We start from the raw sequence: 26,075 nt of genomic DNA, 5'->3' as shown, positions 1-26,075 counted from the left end.
GCCTGGTCTACAGAGTTCCAGGACAGCTGGAGCCAGCCTGGTCTACAGAGTTCCAGGACAGCTGGAGCGACAGAGAGAAACTTATCTCAAAAAAGGCGGCAGGGTAGACTGTTTCACCAATTATTATTATTACTGTGAGCAAAGTAACTTAATACTTTATGTAAAACATTATAAAGTAAATACCAACAGCAAGGGATATCTGAAGAAAAGTAAGAACAATTTACAACTGCAAATATTCAAACAGTATCAACAGAAGTTGGGCTAGTAACGGAGGAGACATATTTTATCATGTCATATAAAAGAGGCCTGTCACAGAAATCATTCAATAATTTTATTCATGATCCACAAAATAGATATAATGAGATCACTGAATCTATGAATACCATTGAGGTTTGTGGGATTGCTAATACCAGAGAACAAGAATCAGAAATAACATTACAGCCAGGCAGTGGTGGCACACGCCTTTAATCCCAACACTTGGGAGGCAGAGGCAGGCGGATTTCTGAGTTCGAGGCCAGCCTGGTCTACAAAGTGAGTTCCAGGACAGCTAGGGCTCCACAGAGAAACCCTGTCTCGAAAAACCAATATCATCAGAAACAGAGGAGTGCATCATTGATCCACTGGGGCTGAGTGTGGAGCATCACACCCACAGAAGGGAAGGAGAGGCGGGCTGGCTGGCTCGGCTGGCTCATGGGAAGGGACAGATGCCTGGACGCTTTGCCTCAGGAGATCTGTTATTTCACATATGATTAGAAAAGTTTTGTTGGAGACAGGATATTGCTGTGTAGCCCAGGCCAGTGTTAAACTCTGAGGGGCTGAAGCTGGCCTGGAAGTGAAGATCCTCCTACCCTCTAGAGTACAAGCTCACAGGAGTGTGACACCACTTTGGGCACTGGAAAGGGAAATCTTTTTTTTTTCTTTTTTCTTTTGAGATAGGTATTGTACTGGCTGGTTTTGTGTGTCAACTTGACACAGGCTGGAGTTATCACAGAGAAGGGAGCTTCAGTTGGGGAAGCACCTCTATGAGGTGCAGCTGTGGGGCATTTTCTCAATTAGTGATCAAGGGGGTAGGGCCCCCTCTGGGTGGTGCCATCCCTGGGCTGGAAGTCTTGGGTTCTATAAGAGAGCAGGCTGAGCAAGCCAGGGGAAACAAGCCAGTAAGGAACATCCTTCCATGGCCTCTGCATCAGCTCCTGCTTCCTGACATGCGTGAGTTCCAGTCCTGACTTCCTCTAGTGATCAATAGCAATGTGGAAGTGTAAGCTCAATAAACCCTTTCCTACCCAGCTTGCTTCTTGGTCATGATGTTTGTGCAGGAATAGAAACCCTGACTAAGACAGGTATCATGTACCTTAGGCTGGCCATGAGTTCCTCATCCTCCTCTGCACTTCCCAAGCTTTGTATTATAGACGTGCATCATGTCTGCCCCCCCCAGCTTTGTATTATAGACGTGCATCGTGTCCAGCCCCCCCGCCCCCAGCGCTGGAATAGAGTCGTGCACAGCCATGCCGACCTCTAGAAAACTTTTTTTTCCGTTGACAAAAGTTTCATATAGTCCAAAATCTTAAAAACATTTATTCATTTGAACACATTTTATTTTTTATTTTACATGCATGGGTGTTTTGCCTGCATGCCTATCTGTGTACCATGTGGGTTTCTGGTGCCCAAGCACACTGGATCCCCTGGAACTAGAGTTAGAGACAGTTATGAGGTGCCGTGTGGGTGCTGGAAATCAAAGGCAGGGCCTCTGGAAGAACAGGCTGAGCCGAATACAAAAGCTTTACCTCGTGCTGTGAACAGAAAGTGGACATGCAGGGGGTGGAGGGCGGCTCAGCAGCTAAGACTGCATGCTGCTTTTGAAGAGGACCTGGGTTTGTTTCCCAGCACCCATGTTGGGAGGCTCAGAACTGCTTACAGTTCCAGTTCCGGGGAATCTGACACCCTTGGCACTCACACGTGTACACGTGTGCATGCACGCACACATAAAAAAGTTGTTATAGACTGTCTTATGATGACACAAATTCATTAGTTAAGTAATACAGAAAAAAGTTGATCAATTATTATTTTTCTATCACCTTAAAGGAAATTTGAAATCAAGCCAGTGGTTGCTAAAACTGAAGTAAGTTGTTTTTTTTTGTTTTGTTTTTTTTTTTTAAGACTTCTATTTATTATATGTAAGTACACTGTAGCTGTCTTCAGACACCCCAGAAGAGGGCATCAGATCTCATTACAGATGGTTGTGAGTCACCATGTGATTGCTGGGATTTGAACTCAGGACCTTTGGGTTGAAGAGCAGTCAGTGCTCTTAACCGCTGAGCCATCTCTCCAGCCCAGAAGTAAGTTGCTTAATAAACAGATTAGTGGGTCCCAGTGGTACACACCTCAGTCTCAGTACTGAGAAAGCAGAGGCGGGTGGATCTCTATAAGTTCTAATTGAGCCTGGGCTGCATAGCAAACTCCAGTCTAGCAAAGGCTAAAAAGTAAGACCTTATCTCAAACAAACAAACAAACAAACAAACAAACAAAAATAAAAAAAGAAAGAAACAAAGAAAACCAGAATAAAGACAATCTACTCGCATTGCCTGTCTGAACAATAACTGGCTGATCAGATGAGTTCTATCCCTAATGTGGTTTCTGCCTATTGCCATAGACAGAAGCAATTCCCTAGAAGCTTAAGTTTAAACTTGGTTGGTTCACGTGGAACAAGATTTGAGACAGTTTATTTCAGTTCCTGCTATAGTTAGAATTCATCACCATAATGTTAAAGGAAGCAAAAATCCAATTCAAATCAGAGCTTATAAGATGAAAATCTTTTAAAAGTACAATATATTTCTTTCTTTCTTTCTTTTTTTTTTTTTTGAGACAGGGTTTCTCTGTGTAGCCCTGGCTGTCCTGGAACTCACTCTGTAGACCAGGCTGGCCTCGAACTCAGAAATCTGCCTGCCTCTGCCTCCCAAGCGCTGGGATTAAAGGCGTGCACCACCACGCCTGGCACCTTATTCACATATTTTAACATGCTACTTTTTAGTCTTTATTAAGTATAGAACATTTTACACGGTTGCACCTACATCAGATAGTTTTTACAGTTGGGCTCTTTCTTTTTAAAGTGTGCTATTAACAGCTTATTTTCTGCACTGCAAGTCCTTCAGGGGCAAGAAAGGACAGAGAAGGTCAATGCAGCTAGGCAGTCTCTATAATTATCACTAATTAAAACAGGAGCGCTAATGGTAAGACATCTCCAGGAGCCTAGAGGAAGTGCGAGACTCTGTGCCTGCAGTGATGCTGGGTGGAATCTTTTACGGGCGATGTTAGTATGAAATCCCAGGTTGGGAGAAGCAGCATCTGCCTTAGACAAGGGGACAGAGAGAAGAAAAGAGCAACATCTAGGGCCTACCTGTGCCCATGTGACAGCGTCTCAGAGCCAGCTAGCTGGGGCTGAGGGGAAGGGGGCCACTGAAATAAATAACCACCCAAGTAAGTAAGTGAACAGACTTGTGCATAAAAACACCAATGCACCAATGGTATATATTTTTCCAATACTCAAAAAAAAAAAAAAAAAAAAAAGGATACACCATTGAGGCATTTATGGCCAATAAAGAGAAGGAATGGGCAGCAGCAAGGCAAACCAGGGGGAGTCATGAAGAGGAGACGCTCTCTTTCTTCTCAAAGAAGTGCTGACCTGATCATGTGAACGCAAGTATTAGGGCACATCCTTGCTGGTGGGAAGAGAATTGTAATGTGCACTTTATGCAAATGCATGAGCCCCATTGGCCATGCTCAGGATCTCTCTTGCACAAGACTGGAACTACAGCCCTAAAGAATTAATCTTTCTTCGCTCCGTGCTCATCTGTGAGCCATTCTGTGTTTCGGGTGACCCTCCTAAGAGGATATCATGTGGCTCAGCAGTCACGAATTACTCTGTACCTGGCACTGATGGTACCCACCTTTAACTTCAGCACTTGGGAGGCAGTGGCAGGTGAATCTCTGTGAGTTTGAGGCCAGCCTAGTCTGCAGAGTGGGTCCAGGACTGCCAAGGCTAACCCCTACATCCCCACAAATGCATTCTGCTCTTCCAAAGGATCCCAGTTCAGTTCCAACACCCACATTGGGTGGTCCCCAACCTCCTGTAATTCCAGTTCCCCGGTTTCTAATTCCCTAAGCACCCATGTGGTACATATATACATACATACATACATACATACATAATACATGCATGCATATAAAATAATAAAATAAATAAATCTTAAAATAAAAACCAGGGTCAGTGAGCTGGCTTGGTGGGTAAACTGCCATCTGAATTCAACCCTGGACCCTACCATGGAAGGAGAGAACTCATCCTTCAGAGCTTCATGTAGGTGTGCTCAAGCCCTTGCACTCTCACACTTACCTCACACAGACAAATAATAATAATAGGAAGAAACACTTTCAAAAAGTGGAAGCAAAACAGAACAAAGCACACTTCCATACGGAGTCATAAGCCAAATGATAAGAAATGCATATTAGTAAAGTAGAGGCGAGGGTCGCAGGTCGCAGGAGCCCAGCAAGCACGGCTCATGTCGCAATCAGGCCACTATGGCACACTCCCAGGCTCCCGGGAAAGAGTGAACAGAAGGCAGGCCGCGCCATGCCTCGGAGTCTGCTTCTGATCAAGTGAGCTTTGCCAGTGCCTGTGTAGCTCAAGCAATGATTTAAAAGGAGTCGGGAAGAAGTCTGTGTCTCTGTGATGGAGATATTTAAACAAGCCATCTTGAAAATGTTAAAAAATTAAAATTGTAGAAAGTCGAACCATAGGTGCCATGTTTTGCCTCAAGTGGTAAAAATACCATCTGCCTTAGTCTTTTAGCAGCAGCTTATTTCAAGGAGCAGTAGGCTCAACTGCAGGCATACGCTCAGCTCCAGATGGGGAAAATACACAGACGTTTGTAGATGGTTTTCTAAGCAAGAGTAGTCAATATATTCGTCTTCTCTTGGACATGCACATTAGTTGCCATAGCAGACCACGCGCGTGGTCTGAGAGGCTCCTGCACCCGTCCTGTGCACACCCAGGAACTGCTGCAGCTTAGTAGGTGGCAGCCTTCCCCCCAGCACTGAGCTGATCAGCAGTACTGGACGCTGGGTTGGCAGCTGAGGAATGGAGTAGTCTGAGAGCTACGCATGGTCACTGACTGTCCCACAATACCGCACAAGGCCAAGTCTCAACACGTGGTAAGTACAGTGCATCTTACAAGTCCTGTTCTGTCTTAACTACGCAAGTAGGATAGATGGTCTTGGTGTTTCCATCTGACACTCTAGAATCGCCACTTTGCCTGTTACCTTAAGAGGAAGGAAAAGATTTAGTGACTGGAAACCTGTTGAATGTTTTGATACCTTAAGAAGAAAGACACCAGAAAAGTATAATGCACTCATATTCAGGAGCCACTGCAACCAGAACTCAGTTAAGAAGTAATCCAAGGGAGCTGGGGAGATGGCGCAGTGGTTAAGAGCACTGACTGCTCTTCCAGAGGTCCTGAGTTCAATTCCCAGCAACCCAGTGGCTCACAACCATCTGTAATGGGATCTGACTCCTCCTGGTGCATCTGAAGACTAGCTAGAGAGTACTCATATACATAAAATAAATAAATGATAAAAAAGAAGTAATTCAAAGCCAGGTGTGATAGCTATGCCTGTAACCCCAGTACGCAGAAGGCTGAGGCAGAAAGATGGAAGAATTTTTGGGTTACATAGTGAAATCCTGTTACAAAACCAAACACATACCAAAAGAAAAAAGAAATAGAAACTTACTATCTTACTCAGTGAATGTGGAAGGCACTCTGGAAATCAAGTTGAGAGCGATTTAAAAATGAACATTTCTTCCAGCCCTCTGTCACATCATCCTCATCTCAGATATAATTTGAGTGAAGGATATAAAGCTACCATGAACAACTAAAATTATTTTTTATGGTTCCCTGAAACTGATTATTTTTGTAAAATTAGGATCTTGGGAATGAAGAAAATTTCAGAAGGAAAGAAACTTCACAACAGTCTCCTGAAATGGCTGCTGAGTTCTTCAAATACTGTCCTGTTATCTATGCTATCAGAACAACTGCAAGCCACCAACCATGCTGCCTGCATTAGCTAGCGTGAGCATCAGTCATCAGCAATGAGACCACACAGAGAACAGAGGGGTGGAGACAGGAAGACCCCATGTTTGTGTCCCCCAGCCCCACAGTGCTTTGCACACATCACATTACCACAGGCTGCACCTGTGATGTCCCTACTGAGGATATGACGGCCCTCCTTCTCCCCACAACACTTGGACTTACGTCTTCTGCATGAGGGTGTATAAAAGGTGACAAGATCTGGTTAGTTACCGGAATCTATCCAGACCAACTGTGCTTTGCCTTTAGTTGTCAGAATAGCACTAGGAAGTCAGGGGTGGAGGGGATATTCGGTCCACTGAGAAACAGTGACTGGGCTCTGGGAAGGGCGACTGAGGCAGTCAGGGGAGAGGCCATATTCTATAGCCAGCATGCTCCTAAAGTGTCCGAGCCTCCAGTTGTGGATTCCAAACCTCCTCTCCTTACGCCTCTTGATAACACAGTGGTACTCACACACACCCTGAAGTATGGAGAGAGCTGGGCCCCGATCCACCCGTGAGCGAGGCAGGTCGGGGGGCTGCTGCTGTCAGAATACTCATGTTTTACTCAAAGAAGAGACAAACTGAAAGGGTCAGCTTAGATATGCTCCGACCAGGACATGCTAAGGAGGAGCCAGGCAGGAGGAGTCTACTCCAGACGGAGATGCCTGAGTCAGGGACTTGTAACGTCAGGCGGAAGGTGTCTTGTTCACGTGGCCCTCGTGGCATCAGCGCAAGAAAGTGCAAGGGAGTTATGGGATTCATATTAGGTTCTGAGACAAGTTGGGAGCATAGCCATTGCTTGATCTAGAAATGTTTTTCTTCCTCTTTTTCTTCCCTCTCTGTCTTTTGGAGGCAGGGTCTTACTCTATGTAGCCCTACCTGGCCTAGAACTCTGTGTAGTCCAGACTAGCCTAAAACTCAGAGATCTTACCTGCTGGTGCCTCCTTCACACTGGGCTTAAAGGTGGGAGTCGTCACTCAAAGTCCTTAACTTTTAAATAAAAAAACACATATTTCTTTGTGTGTGTGCATGCTAAGTTTGTGAGTATGTGTTTGTGTGAGAATGTGTGTGAGTATATATGTATGTGAGAATGTGTGTGAGAGTATATGTGTGAGTATGAGTGTATGTGTGTGTGTGAGAATGTGTGTGAGAGTGTATGGGTGTGTGAGAATGTGTGAGTGTATGTGAGTGTGTGTGAGAGTGTGTGTGTAAGAATATGTGTGAGAGTGTATGTGAGAGTGTATGTGTGAGTATATGTGTGTGTGAGAATGTGTGTGAGAATGTATGTATGTGTATGTGTGTGTGAGAATGTGTGAGTGTATGTGAATGTGTGTGAGAGTGTGTGTAAGAATATGTGTGAGAGTGTATGTGTGAGTGTATGTGTGATTGTATGTGTGTGAGTGTGTATATGTGTGAGTGTGTGTGACAGTGTATGTGTGAGTGCGTGTGTGTGTGAGAATGTGTGTGAGAGTGTATGTGTGAGTATATGTGTGTGTGTGTGTGAGAGTGTATGTGTGAGCGTATATGTGTGTGTGTGAGAGTGTATGTGTGAGTGCGTGTGTGAGTATGTGTATGTGTGTATGTGTGAGCACATGTGTACCATGTTGGTTCCAGGCACTGACTGGATCACCAGGCTGTTGGCAGGGGTCTTTACCTTTGACCCATCTCTTCACCACCCCCTCTTAACTAAAAGTTACAGAAAATCTGTTATTGTAATTGTGTGTGGGTGTATGGTGTGATGTATGGGCGCAGGCACATGTGGATGTCGGAGGACAATTTTGGGAGCTGGCTCTCTCCTTCCATTGTGTGGTCCAGGGATTGAACTCAGGTTGTCAGACTTGCAAGACAACCATTTTACCCACTGAACTACCTGCCTGGATCAAAAATTTTTTTTTAACTTCAATCATTTTTTCTGTTTGGAGAGGAGGTCTTATTGTAGTGCTGGCCTCAAATTCCTGATCCTTCTGCCTCTACCCGCCTAGCGCTAGATTACAAATGTCTGCTATGGTGCTGACCACGGCCAGTTTTAACAAAGGAGATCATGTCAAAATGACCTGGGAAGGCTGTCAAACGCCCTGACTGGCCTCCTCTGCTATCTCTGTAAGAGGGTCTGACGCACAGCCATGCCCAGTTCCGCCATGGGTGCTGGGGATTTGGTTCCACAGTATGCACTCTCAGATGCTGAACCAGTGCTCCAGCCGCTACTCTCTTTATAACAATACCCTTGCCAATGACTTTATAACTTACATGATGCTCATGATAGCTCACAGTTCTGGAGGCTGGGAAACATAAGACTTACACGTAAGTCCTTCTGCCACGTCATGATATGACAAGCTTTGCCGTGTGAGCTTCAAAGGCTCCACAGATGGTGTGAGAAGCTGTGTGTATAGACATTCTGTGTTGTTCGATGTGCCACCGATGCTGTGGTTTAAATGTGCCCCCAGGAGTTCATAGGCTGGGAACAGTGTAATTAGGACCAGGCAAGTTATGAAGGCAGGGCCCATGATGCTTTAGAAGCTACCCAGCTAGCAAGACTACTTCTTCCAACCACGTAATGCCCTCCATCTTTCAAGAGTTGGTTCTTTCCTTCTACCATGTGGGTTCTGGGGAAACAAACTCAGAGAATCAGGCTTGGCTTTGAGCACCTTTACCTGCTGAGCCATCTTGCTGGTCCTCACCATCTTACTCTCGATATCTAACACATTGTATGGAATAAATACACAGTGTTGAATGAATCATTTCTATCTGCTAATAACAATCTCTCAGCTTTAAACATCATGCTTCTGTTTAACCTGTTTATTTAACTTAAAAACTTTGTTATTTTTTATATGTATGGGTGTTTTGCTTGCATGGATGTTAGTGCACTATGTACGCAAGGCCAGAAGAGGGCGATGGATTTCTTGGGGTTGGAGTTGCAGATGGCTGTGAGCCATGATGTGGGTGATGCCAACCAATTCCATTTTTTTTATTTATTTATCTATTTATTGAGAGAGATTCTCACTACGTAGCTTTGGCCAGATCAGTTTCTTTGTAGATCAGGGTGGCCTAAACCTACGAAGACCTGATAGCTTTTCCCTCCAAGGTGCTGGGATAAGAAGGCTGAGCCACCCACCATGCCCAGCTGTGTTTTCTTTTTGACCTTGGGAATATAAACAGTGGTCAGACTGTGAGGCGCACACACTCCACCTACCTTACTGTAGTTCAACCTTCCTTTCTCTTGAGCCTAGAACAGAAAAGAAGAAGTTAATTTCTAGTTCTGTTTTTGTTTCTTGTTCTTTTAGTAATTATTTAGTGTTCTGCATCTTAATGAGTAAAATTCATAGGTCTGGAAGGACCGTTCAGTGGCTAAGAGCATGCACTGCTCTTCTAGAGCACACAAGTTCATGTCCACTGGTCCACAAATCACCTGGAACTGTAGGCCTAGTGCCAGAGCCCCTTCATCCACATCTACATGCACATGCACATGCCACCCCGACACACACATAGTTAGAAAGAATAGAAACATTAAAAAGAACAAAATTCAATTCTTTTTCTCCACACTCTCTTTTATTTAACATATATTGAACTATATATTTATTCATATAGCCAGTGATATCTCTTCCTATATATATACATATATGTATATCTGAAGAGTTCTTTCAATTTTTGTTTGAAATGTATAAATACACACAAATACATATGCACACATCATTTGCATGTATACATGTGCATACAACACATACACATGCATACAGAAGAACTTGGGAAGTTGGGCAAAAAGAAAAAATGTACATTAAGGTCAAATTTACTTCAAGTTAAAAAAAATCAAATAAAAAATTCAGAGTCTTCAGTCTGTAGTTGAAATTTCTATTTAAAAAACTTTTATATCTGAAGATTTTGCCTGAATGTGTGTCTATGTAACATGGAGGTCAGAAGAAGATGTTGGATCTCCTGTGGCCAGAGCTACAGATGATTGTGAGTCACCATGTGGGTGCTGGGAATCAAACTCTGGTCCTCTGTAAGAGCAACCAGTGCTCTCAACTGCTGAGCCCTCTCCGCAGCCCACTGTTTTTAAGAGCTCTTCAGAGATCTAGGATTTCCAAAAGACTGTGAGGAGTTTGAGCTTAGTACTGAGATACAATATATCAATAAGAATACCTATCTATTCTTGACGGTATTTAAAAACCAGGCTATTTTCTGCTCAGATACTTTATATGTATTTGTTTGTTCATGGGAATATTTTCTAATAAAATAATATCTATACTGAAAACCCTTCTGAGGTTGATGTATTGGCACATGCCTTTAATCCCAGCACTCAGGAGGCAGAGGCTTGTGGAGCTCTGTGAGTTCCAGGCTAGCCTGGTCTACAGAGTGAGTTCCAGGGCACAGGCCTTGATCTGAGGAATGATTCCTGGATGGCTTGTCAAAATCTCAGCAATAGCAGTTCTGTTCCACATTTGGTCATTTCCTTTTTTGAGACAAGGTATTGATATGTAGTCCAGGCTGACCCTGAATGGGTGATCCTCCTGCCTCAGCCTTCTGAAGCAGTAATCCCTCTCTGCTAGGATTACCAGCCACGTGCCATCACTGACTTCCACACTTCTAGTACGTCAACTCCTAGATGTTTGTTTGGTTTTTAGACAGGGTCTGGCAGGGGCTGGCCTAGTACTTGATATGACTCTCCTACATGCCTCCAAATGCTAGAATTCCGGTGAACACCACCATGCCTGACCTAGCTGACTCTGGAATCCATTTGGGACTGACGGACACTCTTCCCATTGTCCATTCTGTCCTTGTTCTCGCTGATGGCTAGGAATTGTTCAGGCATGCACAGCACTTTTTTTCCTTAGAGGCAGTGTCTCATGTAATCCAGACTGGCCTCAAACTTGTTGGTCGCTGAGGATGGCCTTTGACTCATCGCTCTTTCATTGGTACCTCCCATGGGCTGGGATTACAGGCATGTGCTGCCAAGCATAGCGGTACTTTCTAAATGATGCACAGACTGCACGATTTGTCTAGAATGCCCCTATTGTCAAAGTACCCACCCCACCCCCACCAACACCTGCAGGTTCCTCACCACTGGTTTTGTCTGTTCTAAGCGTATCTTCTTGCCTCCTCTTAACAAGCAAGCTGTGTTGAAAATGTTGTGAGTGGCACTTGTTGGGAGTCCTTGCCTTTGGGTCATAAGGTACACTGTTACAGTCTGCTTTGCTACAGAACTCTTTTCCTCCATATTTTGTTTATACACCAATTATCACAGAGATCTTCAGCACCCTGAAGCACTTGTGATGGACACAGGCTATTTTCAAACCTTGATTTCTCTTTTTACTTTGTATTTCTAGCTTGTCCCCACCCCCACTCCCCATCACTGCCTTTCACCAGTAGAGATGTCTATACTGGCCAGCCTGCTCTGAAAACAGAAAGGAGCATCTACAGCACACAGCCCAAGTTCTGCAGTCATAAAACTGAGCAGACGTGACTACTGAAGTGGGATCCACCTCAATGTCCCTTCTTTCCTTTCCTTTCTCCCTCCCTCTCTTTCTCTCCCTCTCTCCTCCCTCTCCCCTTCCCTTCCTCCTTTTCCTCTCTCCCTCTCTCTCTCCCTCCCCCCACCCTCTCTCTCTCTCTCCTGGCTTGCCAAGTGCTTTACTATGTGATTCAGACTGACCTAGAACTTTTGATCTTTCTGCCTCAGTCTCCTAAGTATTGGGATCATCAGCATATGCCAACATACTTGGTCTGAATATCATTTTTATTTGGTCTCAGCAAACATTTTAGCTCTGTGAAACTATTTCACCCTAGATTGCTTAGCTTGTATGTAAAAGGATCATTCATTTCGGAAAACAAATATGGTAAATATTTAAACATTTAGATATAAATAATACATATTATATTTCCAGCTGATATAAGGTATACAATATATTACACACACACACACACACACACACACACACACAAACAAGGAGTACATCCTAACATAATTTTTTATAAAATTTTTTTTAAAGATATATTTATTATTATGTGTAAGTACACTGTAGCTGTCTTCAGACGTATCAGAAGAGGGTGTCAGATCTCATTACGTGTGGTTGTGAGCCACCATGTGGTTGCTGGGATTTGAACTCAGGACCTTCAGAAGAGCAGTCAGTGTTCTTTCCTGCTGAGCCATCTCACCAGCCCAAGCTCTAGAATTTATATTGTTATAAATTCTAGTTAGAATTAGAAACAAAGAGACATTCTAGCTCCTTGCTACCACATGAATGGCTGTTCAGTAAACATTCAAAGAATAAGTGCTTGGGCCCAGCTTGGGCCCAGCCATCAACAGAACAGATGCAGTCTCTGCACTCACTGGCTCATACATGTGGGAACCACATAGTATTATTTTACACAGGCTTCACAGAAATTTCCCTCTAGAGCTTAAGCTCCACACGGGCCAGGGAAATGCTCTTTCTTGCTCAGTAGATTAGTGTTTGAATGAATGAATGAATGAGTGAATGTGTTCTATTTAAATGTATTGCTTGTGTACTGTCTATTCAAGAGACTGAAGTAGCTTATTGCCTCTAGGAAAGCTGAATTAACTAAGAGTTCTTACTGATGCTTTGCGCGCGCGCGCGTGCGTGTGTCTGTGTGTGTGTGTGTGTGTGTGAGTGTATGTGTGTGGTGTATGCGTGTGAACACGTGGCCATTCTGCACACATGTGGAGGTCAGAGCAAATGGAGGGTGTCTTCCTCTATTGCACTTCACCTTATTTCTTACCTTGATAATGGGTTTCTCATTCAGCTAGAAGCTGTTTTGGGCCAGGCTGGCTGGGCAGTGAGCTCTTGGGACTCACCTGTCTTTGCCCCTTAGTGCTGTAGTTACAGGCACATGCAGCCATGCCGGGCTTTTGTATATGGATGCCAGGTACCTGAATGTAGTCCTCAGACCATTATGCCTGTAGACCAAGTGCTTTTATCCACTGATCCATCTTACTAGCTCCAAATAAGCTTTACCCATTTGTCCAATGTTATGTTTTCATTTTTTACTTACAGGTAGATAACAGGGAATCTAAACTACCAACTTTAAAAACTAACCTCCAAGCTTTTGTTAAAGTAGAACAGGCAAAGGATGGGAGAGGGAATGATCTAGCACCATTGACTAGGAGATTCCAACTTGGACTGTTGAGATGGCTCAGTGGGTAGGGGCACTTAGTGCCAAGCCTGATGACTTGAGTTGATTTTCATGACCCCCATGGTAGGGAGAACTGACTCCTACAAGTTGTCATTTGACTTCTACATGTGTGCTATGATGACACAGGTGTGGTACACACACACGCACATGCACACATGCATGCGCACACAGATGCACACATGCATGCACACACACACACAGAGTAAGTAAATGTAAAAATTATAAAAGAGAGAATCCTGGTCAGATCAGGAGTTTCTAAAGTGTGGGCTCTCTCAGATTCTGGGCTGTTGGTTAAGAATCATCCAGGTAGGGCTGATGAGATGGTTCAGTGGTTAAGAGCACTGACTGTTCTTCCAAAGGTCCTGAGTTCAATTCCCAGCAACCACATGGTGGCTCACAACCACCTGTAATGGGATCTGACACCCTCTTCTGGTGTAGAGAGCAATGGTGTACTCATATACATAAAATAAATAAATCTTTAAGAAAAAAATATTAAAAAAAATTATCCTCCAGGTAGTTTGTGAAATGCAGAAATTCCTAACCCCCTGTCTGTGTAACTCTGATTTGTTTGAGATCACTGGCCTGGTCTATGTCTAACATCCTTTCCAATTTATGCTGCTCTGTACATCTCTTCAGTGCTGACTGAAAAGAACAATGACATGGCCTCCTTAGGACCTGAGGAGAATGCGGTGCTGTAAAGTTCCCCTTTCCTGACATTGCCACTTCTCATGTGCACTTCCAGCAGAGCAAGACATTATTATAGTAACTTTCTCTTTGGGGCCCAAATAGGCTAACACGAAGGCAGGCTGCGCTCCGAGCCAGTCCTGGTCCTCCCTTTGTCACAGCACTCCTCTCCGGGGCCCTGCAAATCCTACCGTGCCTGGCAACTCCCTGGGGCCTTCATTAGGAGGGTCTTCACAGGGGCTCACTCACCTCTTTGCCTCCTGCCCGTGTGCTTCTTTTCAGTCCAGGTCATGAGCAAAGCATGTAAACTTTCCCAGCCTTCAGCAGTTCACAGAGAATGTAGAGTTTGAACCTTGCTTTATCTTTTAAAAATATGAAAATAGACAAGAACATGCTCCAGTGCTCACGGCCCAGGAGCACTCCTCAGACAGCCTGGGTGAACACTGTACGACCGCATTTCCTACAGAAGCACTGTAGGCCAGGCTCTGAGCAGGAGGATGGAGAAGTAGCTCATTGTCAAGGTCTGTGAGGACCTTGGCAGACAGAATCCTGTTGGTAAGTAATGGTCGTAGGCTTTCTATAGGCCAGGTCACAAAGAAGGATCAGATGATATAAACAAACTGCTTCTAATTTCCAACTACTATTGTCTGGACTTGAAAACTGTATATTGGAACACTATTTTTTTCTAAGTGTACAAAAACTAACATTTCACCGTGTGTGTGTGTGTGTGTGTGTGTGTGTGTGTGTGTGTGCGTGTGCATGTGCGTGTGCATGTGTGTGTGCATGTGTTGTGCTGTGTTTGCAAGAAACTGATCATCTTTACATATGAGGTTATTTCTCCCAAATATTATCTGTTATGCCTAACCTTGTATCTTAGGCTGGCCTTGAACTCACAGCAATCCTCTTAAAGCTTTTCAGCTGCTGGAATTCCAGGCTTGCAGTGCTGGCGATTGAACCCAGGGTAAACAAACTAATTAGGCCACCTCCCCAGCCCAAAGGGCATCCATCTTTTTAAACCTTCAGGAAAAAATATCTCCTCTCCTCCAACTTTCTTCTCCCTTTGTGATAAAGATCCAATCTAGAACCTCCTCTGAGCTGGGCTGCTCTGTCCCTTAGCTCCGCCTCCAGCACCCCCAACCCAGCCATTGTCATCCACCCATCTTCTTGGGGTTGCTAACACACTTGCTACCTTTGCATAGCCTTCCTTTCTCTAGATGGCCACTTGCTATTTGGGATTAAATTATAGATGTTGCATTGTGTGTGGTGATTAAAACACACTGTAACTTCAAGGGCAAGCTGAGCTACGGGATGAAACACAGTCTCACCTCACAAAAGTTGTAGACACCATGTTGTTCATCTCTTTTAAAACCTTATTATTTTTACTTATTTTTATGTGTATATGCATGCCAGTATGTATGTATGCTTGCTTGTCTGTATATATACCAGGTTTGTTCAGTACTCAGAGGCCAGAAGGGAGTGTCAGGTCCCCCTGGAACTGAAGTTACAGGCCACTGAAAGCTGCTGATAGAGGTGCTGGCAATTGACCTAGACCCCAGCAAAAGTATGAAGTACTCCCAAATGTTTCCAGCTCGAGGTTCATCTTATTTTTTCCTTCTAAGAATGTAGCATTCCTCTGCATAGCCACAAGCCCATCGTCATATCCAACAACTCTGTCATCCATTATAGATAATATCTATATGTTGATATTATAAACATTATATTTAACATATTATTAAATTAAATATATTAAAATATAAAATTATATGAATATATAAAAGTTTACTTTTACTTTATGTGTTTGGGTGTGTTTCCTGCCTGTATCTATGCACACAAATGTACAGGGCTCTCCAAGGTCAGACTGGGAGGCGGGTCTTCTAGAATGGTCATTAGAGATGGTTGTGAGCTGCATGTGGGTGGTGTGAACTGAACCAGGCAGGGAAGGTTCTATGTAAGAGCAGCAAGTGCACTTAACTGCTGAGCCATGGCCCAACCCCGCATATTATTACAGTTTTATGTTTTATTTTTTTAGGCAGTGGGCAGTAGGCAAGGCAGCTACACAGGTGACTTTTTTCCTACCCACATGTCCACTGTTTCCCTATGGGTTTAGTAAGTCATCTGTAGGCTCTGAGCCCCGCAGCTATTTACTTCTCTACTACCACACAGGCATTTATTTATTCATTCACTTATTTGTTTGTTTGTTTGTGTGGTTGGTTGGTTAGTTGGTTTGAAATAGGGCCTCATTGTGTAGCCCAGGCTGACCTCAAACTTGTGATATTTTCAGCCTCCAGAGAATTGTCAATTATTTAGGTGATGACTCTAATAGTTACATTTCTCCTCATTGTCACCAACGCCTGACAAAAAACAACAAAAGGAAAGAAGGGTTATCTTGGCTCACAGTCCGAGGGGCTCACACTCTGAGGATGGCATCCATCAAGGCAGGGAAGAGGCAACACAACAGCAAGTGTGAGGCAGTCAGGGAGCTGGTTTCTCTTTTTACCTAGACCAGGACTTCAGCCATGGACTGGTGACCCCCATAGTTGGGTGGGTCTTTCCACCCCAGGTAAACTAATCTTGCAAGTCCCTCAGAGCCACGCTCAGGGTTTGTTTCCATGATGAGTCTAGATCCCCTGAAGTTAACACTCAGGATTAATCATTGTCTGGCTATAAAACAACCATGCTTTAAAGGCTTTGCTTTTGTACTGGCAGAAATATCCACTATCCCTGGGTTCCTTAGAGAAAGCAAGGCCCATTTTGTTTTGCTTTTTGAGACAAGGACTTGCTCTGTAGCTTAGGCTGACCAGGGACTCAGCTTGTAGTCTAGGCTGGCATCAAGCTTGTGGCAATCCTCCTGCCTTAGCCTCCTGAGCTGGGATTATAAATGAGTACTACCACACTCTGCATGGAGAAAACAGGTCTTTCTGGAAAGCAGTTCTCTGTGCATCTGCACTGAGAGGCACGGGGGGTGGGGGGGGAGAGTGCAGTGCATTTTTAGAAAGGATGCTCAGGAGGGCACAGAGCAAGGGGAAGCCCATCTCCACCCTTCTCCAGAGCGCCATGAGACCCACTTGCCCCGAAGTCAGAGCAGTGCAGAGTTCTGGCTCCCAGGCTTTCCAGTGACAAGGCTTGAAAAGTAGCAGGCTATGGGGAAAGCCTTCTCCATGCTGTCTGAACTGTTCCTGCCTATTGATAATACAGTGCAGGAGGCAGCTGGGAGTCAATCCCACTTAGAGCTGAACTGCTGGGCTAGTAGGTCATACCATCTCTTCATCAGGGAACGGGAGAGAAATGCCAATGTTGGGAAATAGTTTTTCATATTCTCTTCCTTTGGTTCACTGGGAAGTGAGGAAGCAATACACAGGCATGGGAAGCTACAGTGACCAAGTCTTAAAAGAGAAGAAAGGAGCTGGTGTTGTCCACTTAATAAATCTCTCTCTGCTCAGGGGTCTTAATTATTCCTAGCCACCTGATTTCCTATGCTTTTGGAGAATCTGGGGAGACACGAACTTAAAGTTGGCCAGTTTGACCAGGATAAAACAAACAAAAATATACTGCAGCCTCAGAATTGCCATGACCAAGGAACCAGGGTAAGCACGGGGCATTGCCCAGGAGAAGGCTGTGTTGAGAATCTAACAGGATGGCTTCTCCATTTCCATCAGGGCCCCTGTTCCCCAGCCCTGGCATCCCAGTCCCCCCTGAGTGCCTCTCCCTCATACCTGCCAGCTCTTCATTTTCCTTTCCATCTGACAGTTTTAGCTTGGATACATCTTTCTCCAAACTTCCTTAACTTTCTGGCATGAGCAGGTTCCACAGAGTCTTAACTGGTCGCCACTAGGTTCCTTGTTCCTCAAATTCCATCAATGAACCCCAAGGCCTTGATACTATCTGGCTTAAAAACATCTCAACATCTGCTTTACAAGCACCGGATCAAGTTCACAGGCAACTTTCCTGTTTCTGCTTATTTTTTAATTTAGTGACATTCATACAACATAAAAGTCACTACTTTGACCACCTTAAGTGATACAAGTCACCAGTAGTTACTGCATTCCCAGTGCTGCACAATTATCAGTATCAAGTTCCAAACCATGGGCATTACTGCAAAGAAAAGATGTGCCTTTAAATGGTCCCTCCCCATTGCCCCGCCTCATAGCCAACACCACTCATCTGGCTTCTGACTCTGCAAGTCCAGCCCTGGCTGCTTTATTTGTTCTGCTGTCTTAAGACAGTCATTCATCTTTGTGTATATGAATGTGTGCACATACCACACAGAGTGTGTGGAGGTCAGACAAAAGCTTGTAGAGGAGGGCTATGGCTATGTTTCTCCTTCTAGCGTGTGAATCCTGGGGTTCAAATTTAGGTTGGCAGGCTCTGTGGCAAGTGTCTAAACCCTGAAACTCTAACCAAACCCTGTTTTTCATTATTTAGATTTTACATATTAAAAAAGTATACTTTCCAAGTGGGAAAATGGTTAAAAAAAATAAGCTTTATAGTTTTAGGACAACATGGCTATCAATGTCTGTACAATATATGAGGTTAACATGGAAAACTAGGGTTTTTCGTCCCATCCCCTTCTTTCTTTCTTTTTTCTTTGAGACAGTCATGTAGCCTAGGACGATCCTTAAACTTCATGTGTAGCCAAGGATGGTCTTGAACTTCTTCTGATCCTCCAGCTTCCAAGAGCTGGGATTACAGGCATGAGCTACCATTTCCAACTTTTCTAAAATTAACAGCACAGCTAAATTTCTTCAAAATATATTTATTTAATTATATTTATTTTATTTTCTATGCAGGGTCTCACTACGTAGTCCTGGATAGCCTTGATCTCACAGAGATCCCCCTGCTTCTTGCCTCCTGGGTGATAGAATTAAAAGTATAGTTGATCTTATCTGGCTATGCAACATCTCTTAAATATAGGTAGTAACCAGTTATTATTTCAGAGCATTTTGCGTGTCTTTTATTGCCTGCGTCTTCTACATTTCATCCACAGTAGACACGTTAGGAAAGAGAGAGAGAGAGAGAGAAAGAGAGAGAGAGAGAGAGAGAAGAGGGGCTGGAGAGATGGCTCAGCAATTAGGAACACTGAGTTCAATTCCCAGCAACCACATGGAGGCTCACGACCACCTGTAATTGGATCTGATGCCCTCTTCTGGTGTGAACGAAGACAGCTACAGTTTACTCATATACATTTAAAAAAAAGAAAAAAGAAAAAGAAAAAAAAGATCCAGGCTCACTGTGTGGCTTCGGCTGACCTCAAGCCTGCAGTTGTGTCCTACCTCAGCCTCCTGAGCACTGGGATTATAGTGTGCACCACCACACCTGGTGCCTGCTTCTCTCTGAACTTCCTACACGCATGCCCAGCTACGTAGCTTTTCCTAGCTTGTTTTTCCCCCCTGGGAAGTGTCCATTGCCATCTTCATAAGCAAGCTCTTTTTGAGGAGCTGTACGGCACGCCACCATTTCCAAAGCCAAGTCCAACTTCTTTCCTCTGCCCACTCCTCACCTCTGGCATTAATTACACTGACACTCATCGCTGTATGTTACTGCCTCAGGCATCTTACGGCTGCACCCTTTGTAATCAGTCACTTGGTTCTCTGACAATACAACATAGGACCTCCTCCCCCTAGCCCCATACACTAGTTGTGGTCATTTGTTTGGGAGTCTTTTAAAAATTATTATTATTATTATTATTATTATTTTCTGAGACAGGTTTTCTTTGTAAAGCCTTGGCTGTCCTGAAACTCAACTTTGTAGACCAGGCTGGCCTTGAACTCAGAAATCCACCTGCCTCTGCCTCCCAAGTGCTGGGATTAAAGGCATTTGCCACCTGGCAAAAATTATTATTTTTTTATGTCTATGAATGTATGTTTTGGCTGCATACATCTGTGTGCCATGTATGTGTCTGGCCCATAGGAGCCAGAAGAAAGCAATGGATCCCTTAGGACTGGAGCTATAAAAGGTTATGAACTGACATATGGGTGCTGGCAATTGAACCCAGGTCCTCTAGAAGAGTAAACTGTATTCTTAACCTCTGAGCCGTCTCTCCAGCCCAAGACAGGTTCTTGATATATAGTCTAGGCTGGGCTCTAACTGAGAATCCTCCTCCCTCTATCTCCCGAGTGCAGGGATTCTTTTTAGTATAATTGATTTATACGGGTTGAGACAAGGTCTCACATAGCTCAAGTTGGCCTCAAACACCCTGTGTGGCTAAGGGTAACTTTTGACTTGTGACCCTCTTATGCACAGCCGCCAGGTTCTAGGGTTACGGGTGCGTACTACCATGCCTAGTTTTATGTGGTGCTGGGGACTGAACCCAGGGCTCATGCTACACTGCTAGGCAAGTACCCTAACAACTGAGCTACATCTCTAGCCCATGGTGGGATTACTTGAGGGATATTTCAATTCAGAAGGTATCTAGACTTAAGGCATAATCTGAGGTCATTCAAATAGTTCTTTCAAATGCTCACAGCACATACTTTCTACATAGAGAGTAGTGTTAACATTATTTCCTTAGAAATGACTCAAACTAGCACAGGCATGATGGCTGATAAACGCACACCCAATACGTGGGATCAGGAATTCAAGATTATTTTCAGAGCCAGCCTGGGATACATCAGACCCTGTCTTAGTACATACATTCCTCCCCTGCCCCAACAAGGAACAATTCAAACGATCTTAAGTACATGCAGCTAATGAGGGCTCCTAATGCGTATCTCTTTCATTTAAGAAACTGCATGTATCATTTTTATGCACAGCAGACTTATCTAACAGTCTTTGTTTTCCTTTCTGAACAGAAAGTAACAGCATGAGATCAGGAACAAGCGCGGTACAGCCGGCAACGGTAATGTGTAATGCACTTAAGGTATTTCGTGGCTGGTTACGACAGTGTCAGGATGTGGCAAGTCTAAGTGACATGTCGGTACTTCCAGGGACAGCCAAAAATATAATCATAATTCTCATTTCTTCAGGTGACTTATAATGGCAGCAGAAAACTAGCAGGATCATTAAAAATAAAGCTTGCTGACCTGCAATAGCCCCTGGATGCCCTGAGAGAGTCAGAGCTCTGCAGTTCTCTGAAGGATTCACTTTCTTTTATTAGAGTCAAAATGAAAACTGTGTAATGGCTTTCCTCCCCGGCGAGTCACCCATTCACTGACTAGAGTCTCGCTGATCATTATCTTTCAGCAGCTTACATTTACATTTAAAATTAAGGTAGTGAGGATCTGTTCAGTATGGAGACAGTGCTCAACACACACTCAGCTGTTATCTGGCCCAGGTCTCTGTCCCTAACTGTCTCCTGAGTGAGGAGTATATGCTTATGGCTCAGGGCTTGGCAAGACAGTATCATCGATCCCTAGGATAGCTGAAGGAGGCTGCCGATGAGGCAGAACCTGATTCAAAACTCCCAAGGTACTCCTCCTCCTGGCCTCACGCTGCTGCTGAACAGGTGCTACGAGGAAGCAATCATCTTGCTTCTGACCAGTCAGTAATCCTCACTCTCTATGCAGGAAAGCAGAGTCCATCCAACACAAGTGTTTGTACAGAGCGGGAAGTAACTTTCCATGAGGTAATGAGACATCACACAGGTCTTCCAGCTTCACCAACGAGAATTCTTCTAGATGTCTGTATTGTATGCAGATGAGCGCTTTACCATCGATGTATGTGCATCCCTTTGTGATGAATGCCTGCAGAGGCTGAAGGGGGCGTTAGATCCCCTTGCACCCATACCAAATCACCCTGGAGGTGAGGCAACCATAGCTGAGTCCTTGGAAAAGCAACAAGTGCTGTTACCTGATCAGTCATTTTACCAACTCCTTTTCTCTTTCTTTTTAAAAGTTTATTTTTATTTTATGTATATAAGTATTTGCCAGAATTTGTGTGTCTGGTTTCCAGGGAAGTAGAAAAGGGCATCAGATCTCTTGGAACTAGAGTTACAGGAGATAGTGAATCACATGTGGGTGCTGGGAATTGAACCTGGGTACTCTGCAAGAGTAGCCAGTGACCTTAATTGCTGAGCCATCTCTCTAGTCCAGCCCTCTTCCCCCATTCCCCGCCCCTTGTTTATTTTTTTTGAGACACGCCTTACTCTGTAGCCCTGGTTGTTCAGGAACTAGCTATGTAGACCAGGCTGGCCTTGAGTTCAGAGATCCACTTATCTCTGCCTGCCCAGTGTCAGTATTAAAGGCATATGCCACCATGCCTAGCATTTAAATGTATTATTTTTGTTTTAATTATTTATTATTTTGTAAGCAAGCACATGCAAATGTGGTAGTAAGAAGACAATATTTGGAGTGCTCTCTTCTTCCACTGTGGTCTCTGGATGGCTTTCAGGCCATCGGGCCCTCAGTAGACCCCTTTACTGCTTACTCATCAGCTCCTGTGTAAGGCTTAAATAGAGATACATCTTTTTCTTGGATTGCATCTCTTACTTATACAGAAGATAATCAAAAGAATATGGGAGAATGTGATTACAGCTATAAATGCTGCAGAGGCCAAACCGGAGCCCAGGCCTTACAACTCCTGCCTTCCACGGGCACTTTGCTTATACCAATTTTTGACAAAACAGACTGCCACTAGCCTTCCCCAGAGACAACCAAAATGTAAACATATGCATGTATACACACACACACACACACACACACACACACACACTGGACAAATGGGTGCTTTTCCAAGCACCAGTGCCAGGATTACTAGTAATTAATAAATGAATTTGTTATTATTCTTAAGGATTTTACAGTCAAATTCAAAATTGGAGGAAGACAGGGTAATAGAATGGTAAACAGAAAAATAATAGAAGGGTATGTCACGAGCAAACTGGATGCTAACGAGAAACCTCTGTGATTTACAATGGAATGCCCTCTTAGGCTGCACAAATCCTGTGTACTACCTCTGACTCTGAGGCATTCCCAGATCATCTTACTGAGGTTTATGTAAATATGTTATCATAATCTAGATGACTAAGGTAGCTTAAGTAAAGAGTTTTTAATCTGAAGAATAAGGTCCCCACATGGGAAATTCATTTTGAATTTCTCTTCTCTTTATCAGGAATCCGTTCCTCGCAATTCGGACAGGAAAGCTAGTGGGATGGGCAGCAAACATCAGTCTCTCCCAAGGGATGGGGACTTGAAGTGTCCGCAGGATACATGATGGAGGGTGGAGACTGCTCACAGCGCACTCAGTGCGTGCTGCCTTCGCACAGCCCATCTGAGTTGAGCTCAGGAGAGGTCAGGAGACTCGCTTTTTCAAATGTTCTCCCTTTGAATCCAGTAATCCATCTGGGGAGAATGACTGGTTTTAGGACATTTCACCAAGTATTTAGGAAATCCTGAACCACTCTTGTGGAGATTTACAACTTTGTATGTCTGCAAAGAAAACCTGAGCATTGACATGGCTTTCCCTAAAATATCTATGTTATGCTCACATAAATATCTAACTCCTGGAGAGAGCTGCTAACTTTCATTCAACTCATTCAGTGTATCTATTCAACCAAATGTAAATCTGCAATGAATTCTAATGCAAGCCAATTAGAGTTAGGAGCACCATCTGTGTATATATATATATTCAGCTCAGCTGTCAAAAAATCATATACACACTTACCCTAGTAATACAATGCTCACTAGCTGTGCATATCTCATTGTCTCATACGTAACCATCACTTTTCGTGTTTGTTTCTTTGTTTTGAGACAGGACCTCAGGAAGCTGGGGATGAGCTCCTGATCCTCCTGCTTCTACCTTGGGATTCCAGGTGTAAGCTACCACACACAGCTCACAAGTTTTAAATATGTCAATTTTAATTTTTCTTCTATAATTAATATTTTAGTATATATCTTGGTGTGTTTTGCCCACGTTTCTGAAAATTTTCCTATGACTGATTCCTAGAAGTGAAATTAGATTATAGTTTTAAAATGGAAACAAATAGAATAATATTTAAATGTCATGTAGTATAAAACTTCTAGAAAAGAGGCCCAGCATCCCACACACTCCAAGTCATTCTGTTTAATCTGTTCTTCTAGTTTCAAACATTTCTTGTTCCCGATTTTAAAATTTTAGACATTATCCATTGATGCATAAAAGAGACTCTTAAATCTCTTACGTGTTCAAACAGGTTCCTCCCTTCCTCCCACTCACTCCTGCTCTTTCGGTTAGTCCATACTCCGATCGGTGCCAGATGATGACAATCACGTTCAATCCCTGTGTGACTGTGACCATAGTCTGCTGCAAACCCTACAGCCCCCAACCCCCTCTCAGAAGTCCCTCCGTGTACAGGAAGTGCGTTCCCTGCTTCCCAGGAACTGCTGCAGTATTCACTGTTCTCTGGCTCCCAGTGGGGACGGAGAGACTGAGGTGGGTCAAGGACACTGCAAAGGTTGGGAAACAGAGGTGGTTTGGACACAGAGAAAGGAACATGGCATTAACATCCATGGCTTAGCCGTAGGCTAAAGCTGGAAAAAGGCTGGAGAAAACTCCTGAATGCAAAGCCAAGTCTCAACAAATTAGGAGAGAAAGGCAAAGCTAAGCAAGACCTGAGCGAGGGCAGGCAGGAGTGGGCCAGCCTGCAGTGGGGGCTGACTGCAGAATCCCGCCCATGTGCGCTCTGTGGGACTTCTCAGGATGTGTGCTCATGTGGGAGCGCTCCTTATTTTCCTCTCATTCTGCTTCAATGAGCCTACATTTACAATTTTGCTTAATAATTTTGAGTAAAATGGTATTTGTATAATTTCATAAACAAAATCTATTTCTTATAAAATACTCAGGACTTACATTTTTATGCTATATAAACATTAGTCTCTAAGCCATATGGAACACACTGTGACTACATTTCCTTTCTTATGTATGCCCTTTTCATTTTACTTTACAGTAGGCTAATAACTGCTCCGCTTTACTCCATGTATTTAATGTTCTATTCTCCCTTCCTCTCAGGCCTGCTAGACAGCACTTTAAAGCCAAACTCATCCCAGGCCTTCTCTTGTTTTACTTTCTGTTTTGAGATGGGGCCTCACTAAGCTTAGACAGGCCTCAAACTTGGGATCTGCCTGCTTCAGCCTTCTGAGAAACTAGGAGTGCAGGCCAGGCAAATGTTGCCATTCAATTTCTTGGACACTCTTATAAAGAAAGATGGGGGAAGACTTTGACTTCTTGCCTTGATTCTGTGTGGGCCTTTGGAGCTAGATAGTTGTAAGCCCCCATGTGGGTTCTATGCATAGCAGCAAGCACTGGGCCATCTTTCTAACCCCCAAATTTTATTTTATTTTTTTCAGATAGCGTCTCACGTGGCCCAGGCTGGCCTCAAATTGGGTGACATAGCTGAGAATGACCGTGGACTCCAGCTCTCCCAGCAGGCACTCGGATTACAGGTGCACACCCCATGCCTGGTCACCTATAATGCTCAACATGGTCAACCATGTTCGGTAACTTATCAGTTCCTGTGTTTATTCTTCTTAGAGATACTTCTTGTAGGGCAGGGCAGATGGCTCAGCAAGTATGAGGACTGCAGCTTGGATCCCCAGGACCCATGTAAAAGCTAGGGGGCAGTGATGTAATCTCTTATCCCACTGCTCCTACAGAGAGATGGGAGGCAGATACAGGGCACTCCCTAGAAGGTCCTGGGTGAGCAACAGAAAGCCCTACCTCCAACAAACTGGAAGCAAGGACTGACCCGAGGTTGTCCTTTGACCTATGCATGTGGGCTGTGCCAATGTGCACTGTCACTGACACACACCAACACTCTCACACACATAAATACATATGTACATCACACACACACACACACACACACACACACACGCATGCACACACGCGCACATACATACATGTAGCAGACATAGCCATTGGCCGAAGACTTGTTAGCATGACACATGGGAAAGCATGGGACGCAGGTATTTGGACTGATCCCATAGCTTGGGTTTGAATCATGGATATAGTGTGCGATAGTTTGATAATTACTTAATCTCTCTGTGTCCCAGGCTCCTAACACCTACATTCTGTATTTTTTTTTTTTAGCAGTGCTGGGGCTGAACTCAGGGCTATGTGCAGACCACTGAGCCATGTCCTCAGCCCATCTTCTGTCTTGGTGGACTATGCACTGTGTACTGTCACGTCCTCACTCCATCTCCTGTCTTGGTGGACTATG

At 44.1% G+C, this 26,075-nt stretch overlaps 1 protein-coding gene across 3 annotated transcripts in view; it reads right to left on the bottom strand.

Moving 5' to 3' along the window:
- The window catches only part of Pdss2 (decaprenyl diphosphate synthase subunit 2), a 233,881-nt gene that overhangs the window by 16,281 nt on the left and 191,525 nt on the right, over nt 1-26,075 (bottom strand). Inside the window, exons 7-8 of one of the 3 annotated variants that reach the window (XM_031348483.1) lie at nt 9,309-9,341; nt 2,952-5,313 (exon numbers count right to left, since the gene is read on the bottom strand). In XM_031348483.1, the coding sequence (XP_031204343.1) occupies nt 5,245-5,313; nt 9,309-9,341 (102 nt within the window). In that variant the 3' untranslated portion in view covers nt 2,952-5,244. Of the gene's footprint in view, nt 1-2,951; nt 5,314-9,308; nt 9,342-22,632; nt 23,221-26,075 lie in introns of those variants that run through there. The other 2 variants (XM_031348481.1, XM_031348484.1) reach the window with 2 other exon arrangements.

Source organism: Mastomys coucha, unplaced genomic scaffold, assembly GCF_008632895.1.
Source record: "Mastomys coucha isolate ucsf_1 unplaced genomic scaffold, UCSF_Mcou_1 pScaffold3, whole genome shotgun sequence".
NCBI classification, from domain to species: domain Eukaryota; kingdom Metazoa; phylum Chordata; class Mammalia; order Rodentia; family Muridae; genus Mastomys; species Mastomys coucha.
This window is presented reverse-complemented; position numbering and strand designations above follow the sequence as displayed.